Below are 11,319 nucleotides of genomic sequence, written 5' to 3'. Positions count from 1 at the left end.
TTCTGCTTTACTTATGTGTATATATATGTTTATATCCATGCAATTGCATATGAGAGCATATATGTGTATGTGTCTATAGTTTCATTGCTTCTTTCTCCCTTCTTTATTTCAGTTAGTGCTAATCTCTTTATCTCTGTATTTGGATCCCCATGAATCAAAGAGGTTTGACAGCAGTTTCCCAGTCTTGCCCCCCTCCTGGTACTGGCCTACTCTCTGTGCACGCTCACGTTGCTTTACAGCATTTTCAGACCTTCACCACTGATTCAGTCCATACCTCTCCTCCCATCAGTTAGAGGTTTGTCGTCCTGCTCTGATTTTCAATGTCGTCCAACTTTGTAAACTTTCTGCTCAGAGTTCAAGGTGTTGTTGTCAAATGAATTCATCTTTGTTTCCATCTCCCTGTTTCCCTTTCTCGACTCTTCAAACTCTTCAAACTTCTCTTGGGTGAAGTCAAAGCTGGTCTTGAGCTCTTTAATGACACCTTCAGTCTTTTCTTGGTTCCATCCACGATCTGAACAAAGCCTGTAAAGTTTTCCTGCTGTTGAAGTAACATCTCTCTGTGCTGCTCGACTAACTGGGAGAGTACAGTCACTACACCACAGAAGTTTGAGTGTGTTCAGGAAAACCCTCAGATCAAAAGCAGCTTAGTTCAGTGAGCAGCTGTGGATCAAAACTCCAGACAGGATTACAGAGATCAAGACAAACCACAGAGACAGAGCAGGACAGCCATCCTGGTTTCCATCTCAGAACAAGCTTCTGGTAGTTAGTTAGCAGTAGTGATTATAGTTGGTAGTAGAGGTTAGTCAGTCATAGTAATGATGAAATCTACATATATAGTGTTATATCTGTCCTCATATGACTGGTGCAGTAACAGCTGTGTGTCCAGTTGTGTCTCAACATCTGCTGAGTGCAGAGTCAGTTTCCTGTTTGTGTCGATAAAGTTGATGGCATTCCCATCACTCTCACTGACTCATACAAATACCAGGACTTTGGCTCGACACTAGATCATCTGTCAAGATTCATATTCATCACTTGATTCAAAAAGCCCAAATCAAACTGGGTTCCCTGTATGGAATTAAAGGATGTGTGTTTTCTTCAAGCTGTAAAACTATAGTTCAGCCCACCTTCATGTCCGTCCTTGACTGTGGAGATATCCTGTAATGTCCTGCTGCCCCATCAACACTGCAGCAGTGAAACCCTGTGGATCATAGAGCTCTACGCTTCACCACACATGACAGACACTGTGCTCATCACTGTTCTCTGTGTCGAGGGTCGGACCTCCTCACAGTCAAAAACAGTCACTTCATGTTATTCATTTATAAAGCTGCTGAAGCTTCAGACCACCTCACATCTCTTCTCTCATTAAATCCAGTGTCCACAGTCGTCTCCCCCCCCCCCCCCCCCCCCCCCCCCCCCCACCTAAATAAACAGCCTGGGGTCTGTGACTGAGCAGCCGATGACCTTTGTCCTGCGGGACAGAAGCTGTCTGACTGTTTCTTCAGGCTTCAGCAGAACGAGCAGCTGTTTAAACGTCTCTGTTCACACTTCAGTAAAACCTCAGAATGGCGGAGAGGAGAGCCGCGGTGATGGCGGCAGCAGAGCCGGACTTCCTGCAGTTTAATGATGTGGCCTGTGAGACGGTCGGGGGGAGGGTGAGTCTCTGTGAGGTTTTCATGCTGTCACTGTGACATCGGAGCAGAAACACTCAAATACACAACATCCATCAACTAAATACACTCACATGTATTAAGAAGGGAACAGTAGCAACCTCCAACAGAACCACAGATGTTTAATCCAGATGTGAGAATGACACATGTGACCTGGAAATGAGACGGAGATGATTTGTGTTGATGTAACACGAACACAATCAGGCAGACGCAGCAGAGTTCCCCTTCACGTGACCAATCATCAATAATCAATTCAACTCTGGCATCTCTGTTATTGTTATTGTTATTGTTGTTACATTGATTTAAAAAAACACAACTTTTTATGAGCTAATCTTCATTTCAATGTGTTTTTAGTCATGTTGAAGTTTGGACTGCAGATTGATCCATAATGAAAATAATCATAAGTTGCAGTTCTATACAAAAACTCAAATGCTGATTAAACATGAATGCATCAGTAATATTAATACTCCATAATCAATATACAAAAGTGTAACAGTCACTGTGACAGATTCTGTCTTTTAATTTTCCTGTTTATACTCATACTCTTGTTTAGAAAGTGAATAAATATTTATCCCAAAATGTTGAACTGTTCCTTTAAATGATTGATTAGTGCAGCTTTAACTTTAAAGCCTTTTCTGTATTGTCCTTATGTTCAGTTGATAATTAACAGTTTTTATTAGAGCTGTCAGTGTTAACACATTAATCACGTCGAGATTAAGGATAGAGCAAAACATGTTATTTTTTAAATCCTGTTAATCTTGTGCTGCCAAAGATTCTTTATCTTCCACCGTCACTGCTGCTGTTACCAAAGATTCTACAGCGCTGTGTTCTAGAATCTTTGGCTGCTACTATTTTGACCCTTTGAGGCACCCTTACTTGTTGTCAAGCTGCCACAGACACTTCCTGCAAAGATTTTACATGGAGGAGCAACATACTTCATGAGAAGTCATGTCTATGGGAGCAAAAGGGGGCGGTTCCAGTCTGCATAAAGGGGCGTGTCGGAGACCTGAAGTGTTTAAGTCCAACACCTGAATCATTGGTGAAGATCGAATGAGCTGGAAAATAAGGACTATGATGGTGAACTTCTACACCTCCATCATTGAGTCCATCCTCACCTCCTCCATCACCATCTGGTACGCTGCTGCCACGGAGAGGGACAATAACAGACTGCAGCGTATCATCCACTCTGCAGAGAAGGTGATTGGCTGCAATCTTCCGTCCCTCCAGGACCTGTACGCCTCAAGGACTCTGAGGTGTGCAGGGAAGATTGTAGCTGACTCCTCCCACCCTGGACACAAACTCTTTGTGACACTCCCCTCTGGCAGGAGGCTGCGGTCCTTCAGGACCAAAACCTCTCGCCACAAAAATAGCTTCTTCCCATCTGCTATTAGCCTCATCAACAAGGCTAGAGAGCCCCACTGTTGCTGATCAATTGCACCAATCACCAGAAAAAATTCCTTGTATGTGAAAACATACTTGGCAATAAAACTGATTCTGATTCTGATTCTGATTCTGATAAAAATATAACTTACACAGAACTCGTCTACGGATAAATAAATGATCAGACATCTTCATAATTACACATCAGATATGCTAACGTTAGCTTCTAGCTCAGACAGAGTGATGGTTCTGTGTTGTCAAGCAAGAGAAAACAGCTCTGAAATACAAAAATAATACAATTTTGTTCATTGAGCGATTAATTGTGATTAAGAAAAATTAGCCCTAGTTTTTTATTCTGCCTGAGAGATAAAGTGACACTGTTTTCTCTTTCAGGTTATTTTTGCTACAGACGAGTGGTTCGCTCCTGCTGCCAACCTGCTGAAGGTACAAAGATCTGATCCACACGTTCAGGTCAAGACAAACCTTTTAACCAGCAGCACATGTGATCAACAGCGCTGAGTCTCTCATGATTTACAGTTATTTCACCTTAAAGATTAAGCTTCATGTTAAACCCACTGGTTTCTGCTGAACATCTAAATCTTTGAATATTACAAACACACATTTTTTAAAACAGGCTCAGTTATTTCCTCAAACTGCTCTTTACTAGTTCTTAACAAACAAACAGCAGGAAATTGTGCATTTGGAACTATTTTCAGCAGCGGATTAATCCATCAGTCCCCAGATTTATACTTTGTCTGAAACGTCCGTACAGAGAGAGCCGCCGCAGTTCGTCGCCTCTGCCTTCACTGAGTTTGGAAAGTGGATGGACGGATGGGAGACGAGGAGGAAGAGAAGTCCTGGTTAGTTTCTGAAATTCAAACATTTATAACATGTGATTAGCACGCTAAAAGTTTTGACTGAAGGTGTCGTTTAAATAAGTGAGGTCTTGATGGGAAGGAGAAAACAGTCGTCTATGACGAACGTCCTCAGGCTGCAAACTTTGCTGTACGTAGCCTGACGGACACAGATCTCAGACTGAGATCAGTATCTGAGAGTCAGTCAGCAAAATCAGCTGTTGAATCCCAGACACACACACATACACACACGCACAGTAAGAGCTTGTTGGTCTTCTCCCTCCTCTGTGTTCAGGTCACGACTGGTGCATCATCCAGCTGGGAGTACCGGGGCGGATCTACGGCTTCGACGTGGACACGTCCTTCTTCACTGGAAACCACTCGCCCTGCGTCTCCATCCAGGCCGGCTGTCTGGGTACCATCTGCTCTCTTACACTCATCAGCCGGTTCAGGGGCCTCGTCCTTCAGAGGACGGCGTCTGTGAAGCTGTGCCTGAGATTCATTCGAGACTCATTTGATTTGTCACTGGCTTTGTCTTCATGAACACGCAGTGAACCGAGTTCTGCTCGTTTGTTGTTTATTGTTTGTTTGTTGACGCTCGAAGAAGCAACACAAACAACAACTGTTTCCTTGTATAAACCACAACACTGGAACCAGAGTCTTAACTACTTTCTGTTCGTCACCAGACAAACCCCCCATCTTCAACCTGGAAGGAGACCGAACTGGCATGGCCGCCTTTGACAGTCAGCTGGATGCTGTTGCCAAGGTAACCCCGCCATTTGTGTGATCACCAAGGTAACACAGAGCAAGGGATGAAACCATAGCACTATTGACAACAAGCTGGTCACTATGGTAACATAGAGTTGACTGATTGACAGCTGGGTTCGGCGGCGTGGCCTGAGCTGGTGGGTGTGTCGGAGCTGAAGCCCGGATACTCAGACTGCTGCCATAACTACTTCAAGGTCGACTTCAAGCACCGAGTCACACACCTGCGCCTCAACATGTACCCAGGTACACACACACACACACACACACATGTGTAATAGCTTTAGCGTTGTACAGGATATGTGTGTGCCATCAGATGGAGGGATAGCCAGGCTGCGGGTGTATGGCGTCGGGCAGAGGGACTGGTCGTCTGTCTCCACCCACCAGGATGTCGACCTGGTGGCTCTGACCAATGGGGGAGTCTGCCTTGGCTACAGCGACGCCCACTTTGGGCATCCACGCAACATGATTGGTTGGAATCAGTTCAATTCATTTTCACATTAGCTTTTCATCTTAACTGCTGTTGTCATTGTAAAGTAAATCTCATATATTTATAATATTTGGTGACACTGGTGTGATGTGTGATGTGTGATGTGCTCGCAGGCCCCGGTCGAGCTGCCAACATGGCTGACGGGTGGGAAACAGCTCGCAGACTGGACAGACCCAAAGACCTGAAGGTTTAATGACACTGGTCCAAACCTGGACCTCATGATAACCTAATGAACTAATGAGCTCAGGACTGTGGCTGTGGGTGTGGCTGTGGGTGTGGGTGTGACTGTGGGTGTGGCTGTGGCTGTGGCTGTGGGTGTGGGTGTGGGTGTGGGTGTGACTGTGGGTGTGGCTGTGGCTGTGGGTGTGGCTGTGGGCTTCCCACCGTCCTCCCTTCTGTGTCTGATCAGACCCTGTGAACACACCTGTTAACTGCCTCCCTGCTGCTGGTCTTGCAGGTGGACCAGCGGGGGATCCTGCAGGTACCTGGCTGGGAGTGGGCGGTGTTCCGTCTGGGTCATGTCGGAGTGATCAGCAGCATCGAGATCGACACCAACCACTTCAAAGGTGGAGACAAATCTCAGCTGCTCTGTGAAAAATCCCTGACGATCACTGACAGGAAACTTTGACCTGATGTTTTTCCATCCAGGTAACTTCCCGGACTCCTGCAGGGTGGAGGCGTGTACTCTGATCCCTGAGGAGGAGGCTCAGTGCATCAGGGCCAGGTGGAGGTCTGGGAAGTGGCAGGTCCTCCTCCCCCCTCAGAAGGTGGATTCATACCTCTTGTCTTTCTTTGCTACAAACACAGATTCCTCATTACCATCCTCTTCTCTCCGCTGCAGCTTCGTCCTCATCACAGGCATCTCTACAGCGAGGCGGAGCTGACGCTGACCCGACCTGTCAGTCACATTCGTCTCATCATCGCCCCGGACGGAGGAGTCAGCCGTCTGCGGCTGTGGGGACGACCCACACCAATCGCTGCAGCTCCGACCAATCGGCAGACGCCAGTGTCCAAACTGTGATTGACACCTCCGAGCTTGTCCTGTGTCACTGACCCACAAACACAGATCTGTGTCTGATGATGATTGTGATGAGTTTAGGAACTCAACACCACAGTGAACAAATAAAACAAGTCACGTGACAGTGTGATGTCATTGATGCTTCAGCACCTTCAGCATCTGTCTGTCAGACAATGAAGCAGGAAATTCATGAGTTACATACTGTAGCTTCACAGCGAGGACCAAACCAGCTTAACAAACGAGGTCACAGGTCGTCTGTCAGCAGGTTACTATGACCCAGAGTCAGGTTTTTTTGCTAGGCGACATCTAGTGGTCGTAGTAATGATGACAGGAGCAAAGGGAAAAGTGCGGTGACGTAGTTTATAGAGCGACAAAGTCCACGTCAGGAGGAGGTTGGGGTGGATGGATGAATATGACCCAGGAGAGCGGTGTTCGATTCCCATGTGACAGGAGCAGTTTATGTTGTTTCTATTGTCCATGACCGTTGTTGTTATTATTGTAACCATGACAACAAAGATCGTCTAATGTTGAGGAAGTACTTATTTTAACCGAAATCACCATCTTTTCTTAAACCAAGCCACTGTAGTAACCGTGGCGCCGCCTGCCGCTGTAGGGGCGGTATTTAAGGTGGTATCAGAGGTGACTGGTTGTTAATCATATGTGTTTGATCTCTGAGGGAAACTGGACATTAAGTCAACAAACGACAGGAGGAAACAGAGTCCAGAGAAGCCATTTCACAAGTTTTGACTCTTCTGTTTGTAAAATGCAAGAAATGAAAACTAAATGTAAAATAATGGAAAATAGCATTGATTTGATAAATGTAGCTGAACGTTGCTACAGTGATCATAAATTAATTTGAAATCAGTCTTCACGTCTTCAGCCTGACGACAGATTGACTCCATCTAAACCGTGTCCTCTGGCTCTGATAGGTGCATCAGGAGTCTCCTCAACGCCCCAACATTTACCCAGAACCCCCTCTGTTTCTCCTCACCACACTCATTTAAGGCTATTGGTTGGATCTCCTCAGTTAATAACCTGAAACAACCAAGGAGGAGGAGGGTTCAGCGGGGGAGGGGAGGATCGGCGACGTCTTCACCTTCTACTGGAGAAAAAAAAAAATCAAATAGTCATTGATCTACAGCTGATTGATTAGTCTTCTCCTCTTTCATTAGTTCTCATCTGTCTGTCTGTGTTTTCTCTCTTCCTCACACTCAAGGTCAACTTTAATCCTACACCTAACACCTACAGGCTGAAACGTGCAGACAGAAGCTTGGAAACACGTTGGAAACACAACATTAAGATGACATAAAGATCATAAATAACATATGAAGACAATGAAAATAAATATGAATTTTAAAAAAAGAGAAAGGGGGGAATAAAACACAAAGAGAGAGAAATAAAATCTGAAGTCAATCTCCCTGTGACATCATGCTGTATGTGTTGTCACCTGACAGCAGGGGGCAGTAGAGACACAGTAGAGACAATAGAGACACAGTCTGTCTGCTGCAGACAGGAAGTTCATCTACATGAGAGATGATGTGTAAATGACCTGATCCTAGTCCCCCCCTCCTCTGTTGGGGGGGGGGGGGGGGGTAATTCAGTCTCTCAGGTCTCTGCCCTGATGACCAACAGACAACATTAGTGTGGTTTGGACTGAAAACAAACCGTGGCCACATCAGCCTCTCAAACACCTGGATCTGTCAGGTGAGACACAGACAGAGATAAACTCATGTGTCTCCACAGAATCGCTGTGAAGTTGCTGTGGATTCTCTCATTACATCAGCAGCTTTATCGTGAAAAAGCTTCATGAAGGTGGAACACAGGCTGAAGAACAGTAACCGACCACAGACAGGAAGCTGAGTCTGAAGGAGAACATGTGAAGGTTTTCACCTTATCTACCTCAGGCTGCATCCACTCTGACACATCTTAGTTTTAAACTCATCTCTTCTTCTACTGTCTTAGTTTTAAACTTATCTCTTCTTCTCTGTTTTAGTTTAATCTCATCTCTTCTTCTCTGTTTCCTCCTCTGTCCACTCTCCTCCAGAGTCTTCAGCCTCTGAAACAGAGACTCTCAGAAACTGGACCCGTTTTAGTCTAAAGCTCCAGGTTGTGTTGTAGTCTGGATGGACACAAACAGACCTTTGGAAACAATGAGGTAGACGCCCACGGTGGCTCCTGATTGGCTGTTATCAGCCTGGACTACCAATTCAATTCAATTCAATTTTATTTGTATAGCGCCAAATCATAATATACATTATCTCAAGGCACTTTACAGGGTAAGGTCAAGACCTTACTTTGTTACAGAGAAAAACCCAACAGTTCCCACAACGAGCAAGCGCTTGGCGACAGGGGGGAGGAAAAACTCCCTTTTAACAGGAAGAAACCTCCAACAGAACCGGGCTCAGGGTGGGCGGCCGTCTGCCTCGACCGGTTGGGTTTAGGGGAAGATAGAAAGAGGGGGAGGGGGAGGAGAGGGGAGAGAAGAGAGAGAGACCAGGAACAGCTGTGTCGGTAATGGCGTTATTAATAATAAAGACAGGTAATAGTAATAGTAAAGATGAGTAGTGGTGGATCTGGATCCTGCTGCTCCCGAGGCAGAGATACCTGCAGAATGAGGACAGAGAGAGGGAGAGAGAGGAGAAGCACAAAACTACGGGAGAGAAAAAAAAAAAACAAAGTTAATGGCATGAAGTCATTGAGAGAGAGCGGGGGAGAGAGACAGAAATAGGGAGAGAGCGCCCAGTGAATCATGGGAATCCCCCAGCAGTCTAGCTCTATAGCAGCATAGCTAAGGGATGGGTCAGGACATACCCGAGCCAGCCCTAACTATAAGCTTTACTAAAAAAGACAGTTTTAAGCCTGATCTTAAAGGTAGAGAGGGTGTCTGCCTCCCGAACCCACACTGGGAGCTGGTTCCACAGGAGAGGAGCCTGATAGCTGAAGGCTCTGCCCCCCATTCTACTCTTACTAACTCTGGGAACCACAAGTTGACCTGCATTTAGAGAGCGAAGTGTCCTATTGGGAAAATAGGGAACTATAAGCTCTCCAAGGTACGATGGTGCCTGACCATTAATGGCTTTGTAGGTGAGGAGGAGGATTTTAAATTCGATTCTGGATTTTACAGGGAGCCAATGCAGAGAGGCTAACACAGGAGAGACGTGATCTCGTTTCCTCGTTCCTGTCAGTACTCGTGCTGCCGCATTCTGGATCAATTGGAGGCTTTTTACTGAATTTTTGGGACATCCTGACAATAAAGAGTTACAGTAGTCCAGTCTTGAGGTAACAAATGCATGAACTAGTTTTTCAGCATCCTTTAGACATAGAATGGGTCTGATTTTAGCAATATTGCGCAGGTGGAAGAAGGCTGTCCTAGAGACTTGCTTTATATGTGAAGTAAAGGACAAGTCCTGGTCAAAAATGACACCAAGGTTTCTGACTGTAGCACTGGAGGCCAAGGTGATGTCATCCAGAGTCAGTATATTATCACATAGTGTATCTCTGAGGTGTTTTGGGCCAATTACAATAACTTCAGTTTTGTCTGAATTTAAGAGGAAGAAATTACTGGTCATCCAGATTTTTATGTCCTTAAGACACACCTGAAGCTTGGCTACCTGGTTAGTCTCACCTGGCTTCATGGATAAGTACAGCTGGGTGTCATCTGCGTAACAATGGAAATTCATCTGGTGCCTCCTAATAATGTTTCCCAGAGGAAGCATATATAGACTGAAGAGCATTGGTCCTAGCACAGAACCTTGTGGAACTCCATGACTGACTTCTGTGATGATAGAGGAGTCATTGTTAACATGAACAAACTGGAGTCTATCTGACAGATATGACTTAAACCAGCTTAGTGCGGTTCCTTTGATGCCGACCATATGTTCTAGTCTCTGTAATAAAATCTTATGATCGATGGTGTCAAATGCGGCACTAAGATCTAGTAGGACAAGTATAGAGACAAGTCCATTGTCTGAGGCTATGAGGAGATCATTGGTAACCTTAACCAGAGCTGTTTCTGTGCTATGATGGACTCTAAAACCTGACTGAAAGTCTTCAAACAAACCATTCCTGTGCAAGTAATCACATAACTGGCTTGCAACGACCCTCTCAAGGATTTTGGAGATAAAGGGGAGGTTGGATATAGGTCTATAATTGGCTAAAATGTCAGGATCAAGAGTAGGCTTTTTAAGTAGAGGTTTAATTACTGCAACTTTAAAAGCCTGCGGTACATAACCAGTTGATAAAGATAAGTTAATCAGACTTAATATAGAGGTGTCAAGTAAAGGAAAAACCTCTTTGAACAACCTTGTTGGAATGGGGTCAAGAAGACAGGATGATGGTTTAGATAAATAAACTGTTGAAGTGAGCTCAGGGAGATGTACAGGAGAGAAACAGTCAAAATATAAGCCAGTTACAGTTGACTCTGAGGCTGCTGAACTGGACAATACATCTGAACCAGCTGTGGGGAGGAGATGGTGAATTTTTTTCTCTAACAGAGACAATTTTATCTGTAAAGAAGCTCATGAAGTCATTACAACTGAGGGCTAAAGGTATAGATGGGTCAACAGAGCTGTGGCTGTCTGTCAGCCTGGCTACAGTGCTGAACAGAAACCTGGGATTGTTCTTGTTTTCTTCTATCAATGATGAATAATAGGATGTTCTGGCTTTACGGAGGCTTTTTTTATACACCAATAGGCTGTCTTTCCAAGCCTTTAAAGATTCATCCAGGTTAGTAGAACGCCACCTTCTTTCTAGCTTCCTTGAATTTTGCTTTAAAGCTCGTGTTTCTGAGTTGTACCATGGAGCTAGCCTTCTCTGACTCACTACCTTCTTCCTCAGAGGGGCCACAGTATCTAGAGTTGCACGCAGTGAGGCTACAGTACTATCAACAAAATCATCAACCTGTGTGGCTGTGAAGTTAAGAGAGCTGTTCCCTACTGCATTGATACATGGCAGTGGGCTAAGTACTGATGGGATCCTTTCTTTAAATTTGCTAATGGTATTGTCAGAGAGACACCTGCTGTAATAGATTTTTTCCCCAGATGCTGTGTAGTCCATGACTGAAAACTCAAATGTTAACAGAGAATGGTCAGATAAAAGAGGGTTTCTGGGAGAAACTGTTAGGTATTCAATGTCAATCCCATAAGT

The 11,319-nt window shown here is 45.0% G+C and overlaps 1 protein-coding gene across 3 annotated transcripts; it reads left to right on the top strand.

Moving 5' to 3' along the window:
- The first annotated feature begins 1,451 nt into the window (after nt 1-1,451).
- allc (allantoicase) lies at nt 1,452-6,298 on the top strand. Of its 3 annotated transcripts, XM_071467343.1 has the most exons (11): nt 1,454-1,652; nt 3,441-3,491; nt 3,820-3,907; nt 4,197-4,316; nt 4,588-4,667; nt 4,780-4,912; nt 4,983-5,138; nt 5,270-5,343; nt 5,614-5,722; nt 5,805-5,923; nt 5,998-6,298. In XM_071467343.1, the coding sequence occupies exons 1-11, from the start codon at nt 1,563-1,565 to the stop codon at nt 6,175-6,177; spliced, it is 1,200 nt and encodes a 399-aa protein (XP_071323444.1). In that variant the 5' UTR covers nt 1,454-1,562; the 3' UTR covers nt 6,178-6,298. The 3 variants fall into 3 exon arrangements, with proteins under 3 accessions (XP_071323445.1, XP_071323447.1, XP_071323444.1); XM_071467344.1 differs by lacking the exon at nt 5,805-5,923 and having other exon boundaries at nt 1,452-1,652; XM_071467346.1 differs by lacking the exon at nt 5,805-5,923 and having other exon boundaries at nt 1,452-1,652; nt 5,614-5,804; nt 5,998-6,132.
- Nucleotides 6,299-11,319: the final 5,021 nt, after the last annotated feature.

The sequence above is a fragment of the Trachinotus anak genome, unplaced genomic scaffold, assembly GCF_046630095.1.
Source record: "Trachinotus anak isolate AG129_WGS33_773 ecotype Australia unplaced genomic scaffold, CSIRO_AGI_Tana_v1 ptg000031l, whole genome shotgun sequence".
NCBI classification, from domain to species: Eukaryota; Metazoa; Chordata; class Actinopteri; order Carangiformes; family Carangidae; genus Trachinotus; species Trachinotus anak.
The sequence above is the reverse complement of the archived record's forward strand: the minus strand, read 5'-3'. Positions and strand labels throughout refer to the sequence as shown.

Bases quoted from the DNA above. Each gene is read 5' to 3' on its own strand.
- allc (XM_071467343.1), top strand. From the start codon at position 1,563: ATGGCGGAGAGGAGAGCCGCGGTGATGGCGGCAGCAGAGCCGGACTTC. The intron at 3,492-3,819 runs GTACAAAGATCT...ACGTCCGTACAG, and splicing joins CTGCTGCCAACCTGCTGAAG to AGAGAGCCGCCGCAGTTCGT. The intron at 4,913-4,982 runs GTACACACACAC...GTGTGCCATCAG, and splicing joins GCGCCTCAACATGTACCCAG to ATGGAGGGATAGCCAGGCTG.